This window comes from Haliotis asinina, chromosome 12, assembly GCF_037392515.1.
Source record: "Haliotis asinina isolate JCU_RB_2024 chromosome 12, JCU_Hal_asi_v2, whole genome shotgun sequence".
In the NCBI taxonomy this organism is placed as follows: domain Eukaryota; kingdom Metazoa; phylum Mollusca; class Gastropoda; order Lepetellida; family Haliotidae; genus Haliotis; species Haliotis asinina.
The window spans coordinates 48,824,649-48,843,233 of record NC_090291.1 but is presented as its reverse complement, the minus strand read 5'-3'; the positions used below and the strand labels follow the sequence as shown (position 1 = coordinate 48,843,233).

At 42.6% G+C, this 18,585-nt stretch overlaps 1 protein-coding gene across 1 annotated transcript; it reads right to left on the bottom strand.

Moving 5' to 3' along the window:
• Positions 1–708: 708 nt before the first annotated feature.
• Positions 709–16,363, bottom strand: LOC137257600 (ZP domain-containing protein-like). The gene is made up of 8 exons (XM_067794919.1): positions 16,230–16,363; positions 12,350–12,557; positions 11,881–11,947; positions 6,404–7,414; positions 4,444–4,779; positions 3,578–3,805; positions 2,502–2,779; positions 709–1,398 (listed from the first exon to the last, which is right to left on the bottom strand). Exons 4-8 carry the CDS (start codon positions 6,505–6,507, stop codon positions 1,247–1,249), a joined length of 1,098 nt encoding a protein of 365 aa, XP_067651020.1. The 5' UTR covers positions 6,508–7,414; positions 11,881–11,947; positions 12,350–12,557; positions 16,230–16,363; the 3' UTR covers positions 709–1,246.
• Between the last annotated feature and the right edge of the window lie 2,222 nt (positions 16,364–18,585).

Sequence of the window (18,585 nt, the reverse complement as noted above, 5' to 3'; positions counted from 1 at the left end):
TTTACCGACAGGGCAGGTGCGGTGGACGAATGGTTAACGTGTTTTCTCGTAAAGTCGAAGACCTGGGTTCGTTTCCCAGACGTGATTTTGCTGAAATATTCGTTAAAAGCGGCCCCAGTCCTTTCTCATTCACCCTTCTTAGCGAAGACGTGAACAGTTACTCGTGACCCAGATTCACTTCTGTAGTCTTGTGAGCCCGTACTGTTCTATTGTATATTTAGCAGATGCGGTAAGGCGACGTCAGAAGCGGCGTAACGTCAGCCTGGTTCCCTGGATCTGTTGCGCCTACGCTAATGCTCAGAGTCGGAGCGTTAGCGCAGGCGCAGGCGCAACAGACCCACAGAACCAGACTGGCGTAAAATGTGCTCACGCCCGTATGTGCGTGTGATTTTCTTATCCGGGCTCATACAGGTTCAAAGGTCTAGCCCACAGAGACACCTTGCTAATCATTGCATGGATTCACCACTCACAAACACATAATGCTTACATCGAACCAACCAGTCAGGGTTTTATCCAGTAATACCGAGCGCCGGGCACGGCAACAACAAGTAACCGATGTACCGATATCCACTAGGCCAGATAAGGCGACATCTAGTGGAAGATGATACATCATATATCATACTGAACTAGTTTAGTTCGGTATGATATGCCTACTGTGTGTGGCGAGGAACTTAAACCAGTTTTCAACTGGAACAGAAAAATGAAATATGTCTTGAGAATGCTGTTTATTAAACAATAACACAAAACGCTGCTTGCAAACAATACATACAATCAAAGAGAAAACAAAGACAGAGTAAAGCAACTAAAGCAAATTACTAACAAAATTTTCGTTTACATGTTACATTTTTAATAACTGATTATCACTTATATATTTTAAACTAATAATCGAACACAAATGGAAGGCATGCTAAACGATAAAATCGGTCGAAGACATTTGATTACTTCAATTTGATACTGTTTAAAGCCGTTTTCATCAGTTTACAAAAACACATGAAATCCAAACTGAAGCCGAAAGTGAAATGTTACAAGATTCATTGTAGAAATAGTTTCTAAATGGCTGAAGTAATGCCAAATCGACGTAATGGGTTTACTCACTCATTGAAAATACTAATAAGATAATATATTTAAAAAATATGTGGTAAAACAACTCACTATTTCGTTAAAGAAACTGTAAAGAGTTCTCGGGTTAATATATTTTATTTGGGATATAAGCGAGAAAGCAAAACATTTGGAAAAGAGAAAACATCTACGAATTGATATTCATGGGTAGGCTCTTGTAGGCACTTAGGGCAGCGGCGCTTCTTCTCCAAGCAACGATGGCTGCCATGGCAACTACCGTAGCTGCGACCGCGATTGACATGGTGACACCTACGACAATGCTGCTGTACCCAGTCGAACCTAGTGGGAAGAAAAAGACAAAAAAATGGTGATGGTGAACCTTCTGTTACAAACCCTGTTGAGTACTGAAGAAATTGATGTGTGGGTTACTTGTGTGTGCATGTGACCAGAGACCATATACTAGCGTTTGATGATGTCTAATGATAAACTGTTCGAGAGGGCCGTCTCTCTATTATATGGTCTCTGATGTGACTCTGGGATTCGAACTCAGCAATATTCCTGCTATGCGACCCTTAAATCATATGTCTAGACCTGACAAGCTTCATGCTGGTGAGTCTGTTAGTCGTGTCTCACGACATGCCTGCGTTACTGAAGACCTTTTGTAATTAAAGTGAATCTTCAAGCCAATGTGAGCACTTATGTGAACAAGCTATGGAACTTAATTTGAGCAAATGTGGACTGGGAACAGACGATCATTGATCATGGGAAGCTAAGGGGGTGTAACTCTATACAGTGAATTGTAGACCGTTATAGGCACAGGGGCTTGTATTGCTGAAAATAATACGTCCTGGGTCCAACAAGCGTACACTGATACATATATATATATATATATATATATATATATATATATATATATATATATATATATATATATTAAGAAGGGCCTCTCGGGGAAGAAATACGATGTATATCACTTTAAAACACCCGATCGGCAAAACACTTAGCATTACCGTAACCGCTAGATATTCCGCTTTCGTTCTACAACGCTACACCCCTTTCCTTCTTTATATGTATATGGATATCACTGTAGGCTTGTTGGACCCAGGACGTATTATTTTCAGCAATGCAAGCCCCTGTGGTTATAGGGTCATACCAAAGAATACTTGCTGTAACAGATTGGTTTTGTTAAACATCATAATCACCAATATCCTAGCTATGTGACAGCACTTTGTAAATAATTGAGACTGGGCTAGATAATCGAGAGATTTTACAGCATGATCTACGCAATTGGGAAACAATGTGTCAACCAAGTCAGCAAGTCTACCCACCCGATCCCCGTCGCCTCATGATAAACATGGTTCCTGAAGACCAGTTCTAACTCTGATCTTCAAGAGTCTTGCTGTAATATGTGATTATCGATGCCTCTCAGCACCTGTACTCACTTTCGTCAGTTTTCAGGTAGAACGGCCCAGAAGATATTAAGTGGGTGCTGTCTTCTATCGCCGCTCTCTTCACGCGACGACCTTGTGCGCATGACGAGGAGCAGTTTCCTCTTGGGCACGCGGAGACCTGGCAGTGTATGTACACCATGGGCACAGCCGGTAGGGTGGCGTCAATCTTCTGCAGTGGGGCCCGCGTGAACTTAAAGGCAAGGAAGCTGAATCGGAATTCGTTGATGTTCGGAGAGGTGAAAGTCCTGACGTCAGTCTGGGCGGGACAGCTGGAAATTATATATTTTGTCTCAGTGAAAACAACATACACATTGTGTGTGAGTTTACGCCGGCTTTAGCAATATCCCAACAATATCACGGAGGGGGATACAAATGGGCTTCACACACCATGTAAGGGATCTGTCTACGGCGATTTAACAACTACGCTGCCCCACCACCACTTTGAATATGAGCGCTAGACAATAACCACTCTCAATTATCTGAGGACACAGGTTCTATTGGCCGAAAAGGGCGGAAGTTGTGTTGGGTTGAATTTACGTCGTTCCGGTATTATTTCAGCCATATAGCGACGAGTTCAAGTTTGAATACATACACAATTTCAGCACAAAGGTAAATGAATTTCCTAAAATGCATATTTATTCATTACGTTATTATTTACAGAAAGTCATAGCACAAAATATAAAAGCAGGCTACTCGTTACGATAAGTCTCCACTATACCCCGGATGCATCTACGGCTTTGCCCGAAAATTTTATTACCTGCCTTTGCTGGCTCCACATTCTCACAGTAGCCAATCAGTTAAGCTGTCGTTACAACTGAACTCGCCATTGTAAACTAAATATAGTGGTCGCAGCTGCGAAGATTTGTTTGCAGTGCGACTTACATTTTTGGGAAATCATACAGACACATTGATAGGTCCGAAAGTTAAAACCAAGTACATGCAAGAAGAGGTAATAAATTTATACGGCTTAGCCGTAGATGCATCCAGGATATAGTGGAAATTCATACCATGGAGGATGCGTGGAGGAGGAGGAGGAGATTGTGTTATCCGTTCTTCTCTTTTCTTACCTTGACTTAATGAGCGGGTAGTAGAGTGAGTCGGTTGGAGAGGGTGTGGGCGTGGCAAAGCAGCTCGGGACCTCGATACCGATGTCGTTGGCCTGTCGCTGATCCACTATCAGGTCAATGAAGATTTCACGGTTGAGGACGACTCCGGTAGGGACGTTGGTTTGGGTGATTTCCGAAGTGAACTGCTCATCTGAGTACTGTTTTACTTCAAAGTCAAGCATGCCGTACCTACAAACACACCCACGATAGCCTTCACACACGTATAAAGTTTCCTTGTGACTGTCAATCTTTTCTATTTGTTATAAATTTAGTTTTAACAACCTTATATTTTCATCAGGTATTAATTTCTAATTATTACAGCAGGGTTAAAATTGGTCTTCAGCAACACATTCTTGGAAGAATAACGGGATCGGGTGGTCAGACTCGCTGACTTGGTTTATACGTGTCATGGTTTCCCATATGCATACGTAAGTGTTCATGATGTTGGTCACTGGATTTTCTGATCCAGGGTAGATTATTTACAGTCCGTCGCCATATAGCTGGAATATGGCTGACTGCCGCGTTACACAACAAACACATAAACGTAAGTAACAATTACACGCTGTATATATTTGTTTGCAAATAATCGTGTCTGAACCAGACAATCCAGTGATCAACATCATCGACATTGATCTGTGCAAATTGGAAACACTGGCATGTGTTAATCAAGTCAGTGAGCCTAACTACCCGTTTTATTTACGTGTAATTATCAAGTTTTAAGGAATATTCTCACCTCATACTCGTTCCTACAATCTTAAATAACGTAGTGAATATTAAACAGTCCGCAGTCTAGCGACAGTAGAGCTAATGGTTATGCCAGCACATACCGTTTTTCGTAAAAGTGTGCTGCTTTCATCAGCGGCCTGTAGTTCAGTTCCACAGTGGAGTGTCTCTTGTACACGCATTCCAGAGATACCCGCTGGTCGTCTTTGCCGAGGCCGTAGTCGATGATGGTGGAGGGGTTGCTTCCTTGGATGACGGTGGCAACCAGCTCGTTGTTGAAAACGACAGTGTCGTTGCTGAAGCTGACTGTGGTGCCGCACTGGTTGAAGGAGACGCTGATGATGTAGTGGGTGCCGTTGGAGGGGACGACGCAAGTGGGGTCACGGAGGGTCACCTTGTGAGTGGGGAGCAAGGACCGGGGGATGTGGATGTCCATGGTTCTGAAATAGAAATAATTTCTAAATTTAAAGTATTTTTTGTCTCTAAGTTTTGGAGCAAACATTCAAAATTTTAGATTAGATTTAGAGTGTATTTTATTTCAGTGTAGTGGGGGAGTTCCAATATTCTTGTTGCTTCATCACTGTTTTGCCACATGGCTGGAGAAATCAACAGGGTTCCCACAAGACCAGGAAAACCTCAAACTGTCACATCCTGTTTTCCAGGGTAGAAAAACATCACGGAAATTGAAAAAAAGTGGATGAAATCCAGGAAATACTCATGGAATAATCTTGGGCTTTTCATCTAACAAAACTATATATATGAACAGTACTAAATGGGCCATGTCAGTCATCAACATGCCTGCATGTGTCCATCTGGATTAGTTTGCATGTATGTGAATACTTGCTTCAGTTCACGTGGCACTAAAATTCAAAACAATAAAATGTTTTCAATGATTGATGGACAGCTGCAAGGGGAGGTTGGAGGCCGTATTTGAGATATTGTTGGATTTAAGACACAGTAATATACACAGTAGTAGATGTTTACAGCTATCAAAATAACTTAAGACATACATTACTGTGTCTTAAAAAGCAACATTTGTCCGGAAAAATTGTGGAATGTTATTTTGTTTTTCACAGACATTCGGGAACCCTGACTTGGGTTGTGAAATTTAAACAATCAATCAATCACTAAAGTTTATTCAGTGTATTGGTCACATGACCAATTGTACAACAACACGATAGAATACAATTTGGTCACGTACGGGACCTGGCATCAAATACAGTTTTTAGATACAATGCAACATTTAATAATGTTCATATTTGTACTATAAAACACGTATATCACACTATGAGTAGCAATGACAGAATTGTTTGGCAAAAATCTTTTCCTTAGAGATTTAAACGCATAACACACGGAGGTTCTCCGGGAGTTTGAGTGCATGAGATTTATCAACAATCCAGTGAACGAAAAGTTTCAACCGAACAAAGGCATAACGGGAACTAGAAAACACATTGTCTAATTTGTATAATCTGTATCGTCAGAATACTACATGGGATCAAGGTAGGTGTATGGTGCCCTCCCCAAATGTGTGACATTGTCAAGGTTTAGATATCGCTGCCTGACTATCCATGTCCATCCCCATCACGTGACCTGAGACCAGTCGATCCGTTCACACAGCACTAAGGTGATTGTATATTAGTCACTACTGTAACCTTCGTGCAATGTTAAAGAATGGGAGTTAAGGTTAACCTTAGTAAAGGTTGCTTCGTGAAAGAAGCCCCAGTCCCACAAAGTGACCGCAGCGCTACGGTAATCCTACCCCCCACTACGTTAACACATTCTCACGATCACCCCTACATGTCCCATCTCTAATGGTCACAATGCTCAACTCTCTAAGGTGATCGTCACTAAGGGAACCTTAGTGCAATGTTAAAACATGGGAGTTCAGGTTAACCTTAGTAAAGGTTGCTTCGTGAAAGGGGTCCTTGTTCCATGAAGCGATCTTAGCACACTAAGATGATCCTAACTCGCATAACGGTTTACGATGATCGTAGTGCTAAAAGCGGCGTGTGGATCGGGGCCCAGTCCTAAATGCGTTCGAATGAGTTCGAATCCTGTACTTACGCTCCTGTACATTCTATGTCCTTTCTCTCGATGGTACCGGAACTGGGAGCTGTGGGTCCAACTGTGGGGTTGGTAGCTGCCAACACAGAGGTCACAGATCGCATGAGTATCAGTTGACAAAAATCTAGTTTATGTTTAATCCCATGAGATCAGTTCACTGCAGTAGAGTCCCTGGAAGAAAAAAACTTGTAACCTTTCCCACAAAATAAGATGAACCTCTTCTCTTGTGTTCATATGTCTTTGACTTGCTTAATGTTTGCTTTCAATAGTTTTTTTATTGACTTTTATCCCTTTTTGTCAGCTCTGTTCATTCCGAAGTAAACTAGGTCTTAGGTCATTTTGATAAATGTAACAATGGATCGTTGTGTTTCATTTCTTTGGGAAAATCGGTTCAAAGTACAAATGGGAAAATTTACAAAATGTTCGCAAAGGTCCACGGGTCTGTTCAATGATGACAGCGGCATCCTGACACTTCCTCGTCTCTGCATCCTCCTCCTCCATCGACGACATCAGCACCGGCGACCTGTATGATATCCCTACATGAACGATGACACTACGGAGGGTTAATCCCATGCCTCATCTTCTTCAGGACATCCGGTTCAAATAGGTGCCGCGCCTGCGTTAGTTCCCTACATGAACGATGTGTGAGTGGGATGGGATGGGGTGAGGGTGAGAATGGGGTGATATACGTACCCAGAAAGTACTCACAGTATACATCCTGAACACGATCTGCACACTCTTACCAATCCCAGGCCAGGATGCTCCAGATGGACCTCATTTAGAGTCATTACGATCCGAGGATCTTGGTCCATTCTGGTCCGAGCTTGTCCACCCTGGTCCGAGCTGCTCCGTTCTAGTCCGTCCTGGCTCGTCCTGGTCCGTCCTATTCACCTAAGTGATCCAGATCAGGGGTCCAATCCATGTATCCCAGGCTAACTCTGAAAGTAAATAAACTCACCAGTTGTTCCTCCTACACGTTATTGACCACGCTGGTCTTCTCTTGGTGGTCATCTGAAACAGAGAGAGTGAGTTGCGTTTAACTTCGCTTTGAAATTATATTCAAAATTGTTCTGCGTGCCTGCTTCATGGTGAAAGAAATTCGCATCCTGTAAACGTGTTGATATTGATCAGTAACTGTTTTTGTGAAGCCAACCAGTAGGGATGCGGTTGTCACAGACATAATCGGAACCACGATGTAGAAAGTATTCGTGCGCTACAATGGTCTTAAGTAATTAAGTGTTTGCTAACACCGATGAATCGCAACGATCGTTGGGTAAAACTGTGGCTAGGGCCCTTTATCAGCGGATCCTGGCCTGCCAGCTAAGATGGGTAACTCTAAACGTTGAATTGTGGATTTTAAACACACAATATATCCAGGTATAACTTTGCTGGTACAGTGTTATCCAAATATATCCACATTTACTATTTTCTTTCGGTATAACGGGGTTATTATGTTGAAGAGCTACTAAACGGCACCATTGCCTTTCTTATTAATATTGTGTGCTGCGTGTAAGTAGCATCTCTGTACTCTAAATATTTTGTGTGGTTTACACATGATTGACAGAGTTTTGTTTTAAGCTGCATTCGACGGTCTGTAAATAATCGAGTCTGGAAGAGACAGTCAAGTAATGAATAACATGAGCATCGATTAGGACACGATGACGTGTCAACCAAGTCAGCGAGTCTGACCATACGATCCCGTTAGTCGCCTCTTAAGACAAACAAGGGTAACAGAAGATCAATTCTAACTCGAATCTTTACGGGTATTTACGTCTGAAAAATATGGCATATGAGGGGACGTGCGCAGTATATATGTATTATGCCCTGTATATTACTGGCGGGCTTCATTTGACCAGGCATCATGTATCGATGCTCTAGGTATTGTCTGTTGAGAATGGGCAAATTAAGGCTGTAATGATGTATTTCAGGCAGCCGGGATGGTGTCAACATAAGTCTTGGGGCTAAGGGATGATGCGCTTCCTGTCACGGAAAGAGGGTTCAAGATGGGGAGGAAAAGAATCAAAGGTCAGGAAGACACTGCTCCTACTAATTAAGTACATGATGATGTCATGTTTGTTTCTGTGATTGCTGTTTAGCGCTGCACTCAGCAAAATTACAGTCCTGTGGCGGCAGCCTGTGACTAATCATAAGCACTGACCGAGGAACTGGGATATGATGACACGTGTCAACCAAGTCAGAGAGACTGACCTCCAGATCGCCGTTAGTCGCCTTTTACGACAAGCATGGGTAGCGGAAAACCAGTTCTAACCTGGACCTTCACGGGATTGATGATATACGTTACGATGATTGATGATTCGGCAATAATAACAGGCTCTCCCCACGAGTGAGTCTGCGACAATCGGAGGAAAGAACGGGGTATGACAAAGACCACAAGCTGTGGTCGTAGACGTTTGACTCTTGAACAGAATCATCCCTGGTTCGTTATTAGTGGGAATGTATACCCGTGGGGATTTTTAAGCAAACCCAGCTTCACGCTATTGAGAAAGAGGGTGCGCACCTCAACACACATGAAAGCGCGTCATGGTAACTAGATGATCTTATACGTTTACATGTAAATGTATCCAACAACCCCGGAATCGAACCGCGTCATTGGCGTGAGGGGCGAACGCCTTAAGCATTAGGTTACCCCACATTCCCCGCCAGAATTGAATCAGCCTTGAATATCGGTAGAAACCGATTTCATTGGTGTGTGTTCGCGAGGAGTACAAAACTGCGTTGAAGAATATTTGACTCGATCGACCCTGTGTGTGATACGAAATGAGAAGGGTACACATATCCCGTCCTGTCGATCGCAACCCCCACCCCCATCCCACCCCTCCGCGCGCACACACACACACACACACGCACACACAAACACACAATTATTTGCATAAACAATTGCATAAGTTAACACCCCGATATATTTGTTTTCGTAGGTGATGCAATATAGTTATAGGTTCTAACATTAACGTTCTTTGAAAGGGCTTTCAGTGTTGACTAATATCCAGGCTCTCTGTGTTGTTTGATAAAATTTAAGACGTGACACCCTGAAAGCGTTGATCGATACCTAAACGTTCAGTCTCTGGTTTGTCATCATTCACATTAGCATTCGAAAGAGGGAGAAGATCATCAAAGAACGTTTTTGAAACATACATTTTCTACCACAGGTACAAATATATCGTTGTTGCCTTACCTATCTCATTAGGTATGCAGAACGCAGTAACAAAGGTTTGACGATGACTCGTGTGTGAATGACGACCATCATAGAAATAGAAAGCACTCCTAGGTGCTAATGACACATTGTGTTTGGTTTGGGGAGCGACGGTTATACGTCATACAGAATCCTTTAATTAAAAAAACGACTATCCTGGGTATGTTCAGAAAAAAGTTATTACAATGTTATCAACGTTAAAGGCCATGTTTCGAACAATTACGACAAACCAAAACGCGATCAATAACCTTATTCTTAATGTCTAGAGCTAGTGTAGTCGTTCTATATATACATAAGTTCAAAATCTATTGAATAACACTTTTTACTTTGCCGCTCACGGTTTGTATCCCTAATGAAAGAGTTAAAGTAGTCGTTAGATATACATAAGTTCAAAGTTTAACTAAAAAAACACATGCTCTTGGCGCTGTCGATCTGGACACTAACTCATAGCATGCTTACATATTAGCTACCTTTACAGAAAAGAAATAAAAGTACATCAGCAGTTATGATAATTATTTGAGAACTATTTAAAATTGATTTTAGCATCATATTCGTCACGGCATGAGATAATGGCATACAGATGTAGATTTCATCAGATTGAGTGATTGAATGAGTTTCACGTCGCTGTTAGCAACATTCCAGCAATATCACGGAGGGAGACACCAGAAATGGACTTCACATATTGTACCCATAAGGGGAATCGAACTCAGGCCAGCGGCGTGTCGAGCGAAGGCTTTAACCACAGGGCTACCCCCACCGCCCTCATCAGACTGAAGCCTGTTATCCGTGTATGAGTAAATGAATTTAATTTCAACTTTATTGCATGTAAACGGTATGATCAATGTGATAAGAAATCGGGAAAGCGGAGCCTACATTCCTGGGTGACAATGTTAACTGTGATTAAAACCTACGAAAAGGCAGATTTGGCAAGAAGGTTCTACCCGCGACCTGGGGTGGTGGGGTAGCCTCGTGGTTAAAGCGTTCGCTCGTCACGCAGGTAACTCCACATGATTCTCCAAATGGCCAAAATGTGTGAAGCCCATTCCCGGTGTCCCCGCCGTGATGTTGCTGGAATACTGCAAAAGCGGCGTAAAACCAACCTCAATCAATCACTCGCTACCCTCAACCTGTCTCACATTGCAAGTACCTTAACCTCAATCAGTCACTCGCTACCCTCAACCTGTCTCCCATTGCAACTACCCCGATTCTCAGGCTATAAACACGTCACACAAAGATAAGCTACTAATCCAAGAATCACAAGCAGGGCGAATATAGGATTCGAACCTATGACAATAGGATTCTGTGTCGATCAAGGGACAAAACTCTGCACGGTTAACATGAAACGACAGCGTCGTGTGTGTCCCACAACAGCGTGCCTTCGTTGCTCCACAACATAAACTTTAGTTTCCTCACAAGTAACAGTGCATTGGTATCTACAGAGCAAAACAACTGAACAAACAGTGATCTCATGATCTGCGGCAGGTACCCGATAAGGCTGTACAGATTTGTCAAGATAACACGACACCCTGACAAGGTTATCTCAGGGGCTTTCTAACTAGAACACGATTGTTTCAAGTTGCTGTAGATATAGATGATTCAATATTCCTATGTTTATTCTCTTCATGCATCTCATTTTGTCGTTTAAGTGTCAAATGAACTTAAATACCTTGTGGATGGATATAGACATTTGTAAAAATTAGTAATACAATATATACATATAAGGCATATACACCCAAACAACCACTGTATGTATTGTACTAACTGTATGTTAGTACCACTGTATGTATTGTACATCCAATAACCCTCACTGGGCGTTACACGTTAATAACACTTTCTAAATAAATCGATTTTTTACGGGTTTTCTGTTATCAATATTTGCATTAGTAAGAAAATCATGATTCTCTATTCGTTCTTAATTATGTTCAAAGATACCTAAAGTTTGTTTATATTTTCTTAATGAAAGGTTATAGACTTCTTGATATGCATATCTGGATGTTAGTGGGCACCAAACGAGATATTTTCAGGTTAATCTACTATATTACTTTCTATAACTAAATCACGATTAAAGCGTTATTTATTTTGTTATTATCACACTATTTCATGAGTATATTTTTCAGAGAACTGCAGTAAAGGGGAATAGATAAAATAAATATCAGTAGCACTAATAAACAAATATATTTGCAAAATACTATTAATAGAAATTATGTCGAATGACTACTTAAGAATCTAATACCGCGTACACATTATTTTTACGTCTTTCGCTTACCTTAGAGACGGGAATGCAGTTTATGCACAGGGAATATACCACAGGCAGCAGTTGACTTCAAGCTCATCTGCAAATCAAATGCAATCAAGTTGGTAGGTGATTTCCTTCCCAGATGCGCAAGGGCGAAAATAAAATAACGGTGCGGTTTGGGTAAACATGCCATTCAAACCTCTGCAGAATAAATGACAAACGCATATAGACAATAGTGCTGTAACTAGGCTGGGCGCATGGCCCGACAGCATCCATGAAATAGTTACCACTTAAACAAAACTTCCCCAAATAGAAACATAACCTTCCACAAATTATTCAATGGACAATTGGGCAAGGAATTTAACAAATAAACGCGCACGTTGAAGGGAGGCAGCATTCCAAAGTCCAAGTAGGCGTAATGTATGCGGTAATGAAGTAATTCAAAGATCATAATCCCATGCAGTTGACAAGCATGTGCGAATGGGTCCGTGCGACTTACCATTAGCTTGGAATACATTAGTGTAGCAGGGTGGAGAGTACTGTGTCTCACTCAAGTTCGGTTGCGGCACGGGCTATATAAACACGGTCACGTGACAAGGCTCCTGCTTCGCGGACGGATACAAAGACGATGTATGTTCCGCAATTCGTCGTTTATCGCGCAGGCCTGAACTTGACAGATAGCGCTCTGACACTTGTATTTCAACATCCTGTAGAGAAAGTGCAAGGGTCCTCTTTATCGTTTGACATTGCTGTTGCCGAGATTAACCGCATATAATGAATGTATTTTCATGGAATGATGATTAATTCAGACTAATGTGGATGACAAATACTAATCATATTGTTTTTTCGGCTTCTGTGTATATATACCAAAGAGAAAAGGAAACGCAACTCTGGCTTTTTTTCTCAAGTTTTTAAATAGAAGACATAAACATGAACTCTTGCTTTTTCGAAACTTGCGTTTCTTTTGTTGTACAGTATATATTGATTATTTCTTTAGAATGAGTGTTTGAGGTTGATTTAGTGCCTCTCTCGACAATATAGGAGTTATATCATGTCGACCTGTTGTGACAAGAAGACCTTGGGGCCAGCAGGTTTAATAGTTTTATTAGTTGTCATCTAAAGACGCCTTCAACTTCAGTATTTCAGCCTATATGACGTCAGGTTTCTATATACAGTGGATGCTGTCAAAACCGGTATCTCTCCAATCCGGCAAGTTTTCAACACCAGCATAAAACTCAGTCCCATCCATGGCCTGTACATGTATCATCAGCTCTGCAATCCAGCGCGTTGTATGATGTTTACTGGAACACCCAATCTTATGATTAACGTTGTGGAAAGTTATCAACCAAGTCTCTGTGCCTCATTATCCAATCCACGCAATCGTATGAATCAGTTAACCAAGTGGCCGAGCCTGACCATACAATTCACATAATCCCATATCATAGCTGGCACAGACCGGCTGCTTCTGTTTGTATTGCTCTGACCGCCGTACGTCTATGCTAAGGTAACAGGGTAAGCCATCCCCCTGCCCAACTAGAAGTCTTCAACTGCCAGTTCCAGACAGACAGTCGATCTGGGTAGAGAGAGAGTCAAAAACTTCGTAATATTTTGATATTTCCAAGTACTAAACGGTTATGAAACCCACTGGTTACGGAACATAATTCCTGTATCATTTGGTCATGACACATAATATTTTATGTATACTAGGCACATAAAGAAACTGTGCATATAAAAACTCTGAATTTATCAGACCTGTGTAGACACACAAGGAGTTAACCTCAGAGAATAGTGACATGTATCCAACATGCATGCACGTGCCACGTTCCATGACGTCAGCGGTATCGTCCTTGAGATACCAATGCTTTGTTGCACGTGCATTCCGGGAAAGGGAATTAATTAAACGGCTATTGAAACGCAGAGCATGCCAAGGCTAACATCTGCACAACGTCATGAGGCCATCGGGATGATATGTGGGGGAATGTCTCAACGACAAGTGGCTGCACATTTCCACTGCCACCGGAACATCATTTCTGCACCGAAGAGACGCTACCACAAATGACGTAATGGCCACGTTCTGGACGTCCATGTGTAACAACGCCAAGACATGACAGATGGATAAGGGTGACCCATCTTTGCCATAGGTTGCAGACTGCAGTGATGACTGCCCGGACCATCCCAGGACTTCGCCGTATTCAGCCCAACACAGTTTGACAACGTTTACGTCAACACGGGATCAGACCACGACGTCCCGCCATACGACCTGTCCTGACACAACTTGATCTACAAGCTCGCCGAAATCATGTACGCAGTCCCTTGTTTTGGTGGTGAAATATTGTTTGTACAATAATGAGTCCAGGTTTAACATTTCTCATAGTGATGGACGTCTACGTGCCTGTAGACACGTGGGGGAACGTTATGCACAGGCCTGTGTCTTGGAGAGGAATCGCTTCGGTGGTGATTCCGTGATGATTTGGGGTGGATTTAACAACACGCCATAGAACTCCATTGGTGATTGTTCAGGGCTACAGAGATCAGATTCTTCGACCTGTGGCAGTTCCTTTTCTAGGTTAATGTTCCAACAGGAAAATGCCCACCCTCATACGGCAAGGGTTGCTATGAAATGTTTGCCCCACCACAACGTTGACGTACTACCTTGGCCTTCAAATTCACCGGATCTCTCCCTGATAGAACATGTTTGGGACAAGATGGATTGACGTCTACTCCGTCTTCCTCATCCACCAGATAATGTCCTTGACCTTGCAAGAGAGCTTGAGACAATCTGGCATTACATCCCACAAGCCTTCCTTGCACGTTTGACAGGCCGTATGCGTCGTTGATGCACTGCTGTTCTCAGTGCTGGAAAGCTATTCTGCCCCAGTCTGACAGCGGGGGACCCGTGAAGATCCGGGGTAGAATATGCCTTCAGCAACCCCTGCTTCCCGCGAAGCGATTATGCTTGTCGTAAGGGACGACTAACGGGATCGGGTGGTCAGACTCGCTGACTTCTGCGCAAGTCGATGCTCATGCTGTTGATCACTGGATTGTCTGGTACAGACTGGATTATTTACAGACCGCCACCATATAACAAAATATTGCTGAGTGCGACATAAAACTAAACCCACTCACTCACTATGGAGGTTACGGTGTCCGTTTTAACTCCCAAAAGATTGAAGCAACGATAACATTCTCTATCTTCCTACGACAGACTAACAGTACGTGCTGAGGATCATATTCTGTCCCAGTCTGACAGCGGGGAATGTGATTTATTGTTTTAATACGGATGCAGTGCAGGTGCGTTAGGGGAAATGCTTTTAATTGTGTTATACCATGACAGGCCTACATCTAAACATGTACAGCTGACGTAGGTTGTCAAAGAAGGGATTGTGAAATACTCAAAAACATTTAACCTGTGGGAAGTTAGTCTTTCAGACTTCTGACATCTGAATTCTTAATGTGGGCCCACCTGACTTGTCTCTGAATTTCTTTTGTTTTTAACCAGTACGACAGTGGTACTTCGCGTGAAAATGTATGTCTTTATCATGAGCTCATTGATGTACTCTTCTGCCGAACAAATAGAGTGAATGGTTTATCAACTCCCTACCCTTGACCCCTCACCTCCATACATAGCCTCTCACGCGATCCGGGTTAGAATTGGTCTTCAGTAACCCATGCTTGTCCTCAAAGGCGACAAACGGGACCGGGTGGTCAGACTCGCTGACTTGGTTGACACATATCATCGTATACCAATTCCTTAGAACGATGCTCATGCTGTTGATCACGGGTTTGTGTTTTTGTGGATATTCTTACATTAAAGTCGAATAGTTGTAGAAGTGGAGGCGAATCGTTATTGAAAGCTTAAAGATCTTCAATGACTGAGACATTCTTCACACATTGATAAAATTGAACTTAGCGAGATAAAGGCAACAATCCTAATTCCCTTGGTTCAAAAAGGAAATAAGACCACTTTGTTAATTTATTAATATATAGGACAATAACTGGGCCATGGCAAGCCGTGCTTATAGTAAGAAGCGACTAACGGGATCGAGTTGTCCGACTCGCTGACCTGACTGAAGCACGTCATCGTAAACCCAGATGCGTTGGTCGATGCTCATGTTGTAGAGGGACGTACACCTTTAACACATCAGATATTTCTCATCTTGTCGTGTCATAAGTAATTTCCATACGCAAAGATAATGTCTCCTAGTGAATAGTTTATCTCATTCCCAAAGAGGGACAGAAACGTTATACAGACGTATTGCACAATACTCTGTGTAGTGAATCTTTAGAGTTTACTGGTAACCTCAGATACACGGTTGTACGTATGTAGATATATAGGTTACGAGGGCTACATAGATAGGGATGGAGATGAAAAGATATACCTGGCGCAAACAGCTTCCAGGCCGACCACACAGCGTCGAGTAGGGAGTCCCTTGCTACCGAATACCCCCAACGTATCCCCAAAATTAGATAGGGATTTTAGTTACCCACGCAACACCGTCGAAATGTCCGTTTTGAAAGGGTGAGTCTATGTTGCGAGTTGAACATGTCACGTAATTAAAACAAGCTTCGGGGACAGGTTGACACAGAATGTGTCACAAATCCTTCTGGATCCGCTATTGTGCAACATTAACAACATCGTTTCCTCAACTTCACACTTTCCGACATGAAATTATTCTGTGGGTCCAACGCAATACCTCAAGACCAGAAAAATGATTGTTTTAAAGAGATTTGTGTCCACACAGCTTAAAGACGGATTCCCTCGGTGTTAACAGATCATACTGTTCCATATTTAATAAGGATGCGCGTCAAATACGATGTAACTTGCGGAATATACTACTCAATATATAATAGGGATCAGTGTTGATTGAACTGTGTTCTAGATCAATGCTGATGCTGTTGATCACTGGATTGCCACTGGATTTTTTACAGAGAGTCGCCATATAGCTGGGATATTGCTGAGAGTGCGGCGTAAAATATACCTCACTCACGTTTCCTATAGCATCCAGAATTAAGACTGTTCAAGAAGTGACTTACCACACATATACCCTGCCTGTTAAGCTGTTTTACATGCAGTACAAGAGCTGCACATGCATTGGTGGGCTGGCATGTTTTGAACGTTAGTAGAAGGACTACCACATCTGTACATACTGTTCGTAACATAATCTTTTCATGGCGATGTTTTGCAACATGATCAACGTGAAGTATGATGTGGATATCAGTTTCTTGATGACTCCAAGGACAAATGAAGTAATATTCATCAAATGTTTTGAAGTACGAGGTTTCAATTGCCGCTTCTGTAACACGTTTCTATATGTGCCAACAGGTCAGGTTTGGTACTGTGCGGAAACATCCATTTTGTAATGGGGAGTGTGCTCATCAGAAATCATTTAAAACACACTACGCAATTGTCGTCTAATGGCCTCTCACATAGGCGGATCTAGATATTTGTGTGTGTGTGTGTGTGTGTGTGAGAGAGAGAGAGAGAGAGAGAGAGAGAGAGAGAGAGAGAGAGGAGGGAGGTTTCCAGGGGGTTCCGACCGCAATTGATTGAAACTCTTCAGAGTGGTCGAATCCATAATCCAGCCCCCCTTTGATCCGCCATAACTCAGGTTCTACGTCACTCTTCGTTGATTGTTCCCCTCTGTTCTTGATCTCATTTACAACATTTTAATCAATCAGCGTTAAGATAATAGGTACATGACACATACTGTTACTCGACTTTGTTCGGTCCACAAACTTTCCTTTGCAAGGGTCTCCAACTGCTCTTTCCTATGGGCCCCATTTTCATGCACTGAGCACAAGCAAGTGGTATACACATTTCCAAATTGGAGTAAGTGCATTACAGTTTCCCGAAATGATTTCAAAGACGGCAGTGCGTCAAAAGGCAAGACGCAGACGTTCCGAAAATACTACCTACTGGCTTTAACCTCATGAATGTTAGTCCCCTTACGAAGAATCTTGTAATATACGAGGAACCAAGTGGTCACTGGTGAAGTAAACTGTCGCCCACGGGCTGCCGGACTAACGAACACAAACGATCGGTCCTAAATTATTCTGGCAGGACATCAGCATGATACACCATGGAGAAGAACACCAATGGAGGTGTGGGACAATCCATGATAACCATCAGAAGGAGGCTGCAACGTCGGAATGTATGTCGTCCCATCAGACATCTTTTCCTCACAGATAGGAACAGACAGAAACACCTGGTGTGGTGCAAACCCCAAGAACTTCAACTTCAGGAAATGGCCTAGCGTTCATTGAACGTCTCGTGACCGTCTCTTTCTTCTACACGGCCTCTGGCACTATACAGACGTCGAATCCCGCTGAATCCATCAGTGATGGTGTGGGGTGCGTTTCGTATGGCTGCCGGGTGGACCCCATTATAGTACCTGGGAAACACAAGGGTCAACGCTTTCGGCACGAAGTACTGATACGTCCATGAGGCCACTTTGACAATAGTCAGATACCCATGGGTGACAACGCTATGATGTCGTTGCCCTAATATTTCCATGGCACGCAAGGGTATAAACCTCATAGAACACATTTCGGACGACTTTGTTAGATGCCACATTCGAGCTGGACCTTATCCCGTTCAAAGTGAAGAATTAAAGCATACACTATATCGGGAATGGTAGGGGAATCAGTTGTTATTGATACCGCCTTATGAGGAGAAAACTGGCAGAGGTTCAAGGAATGGCTACACATGATGCTGGTGCGGTCGCCTGTGGCGGT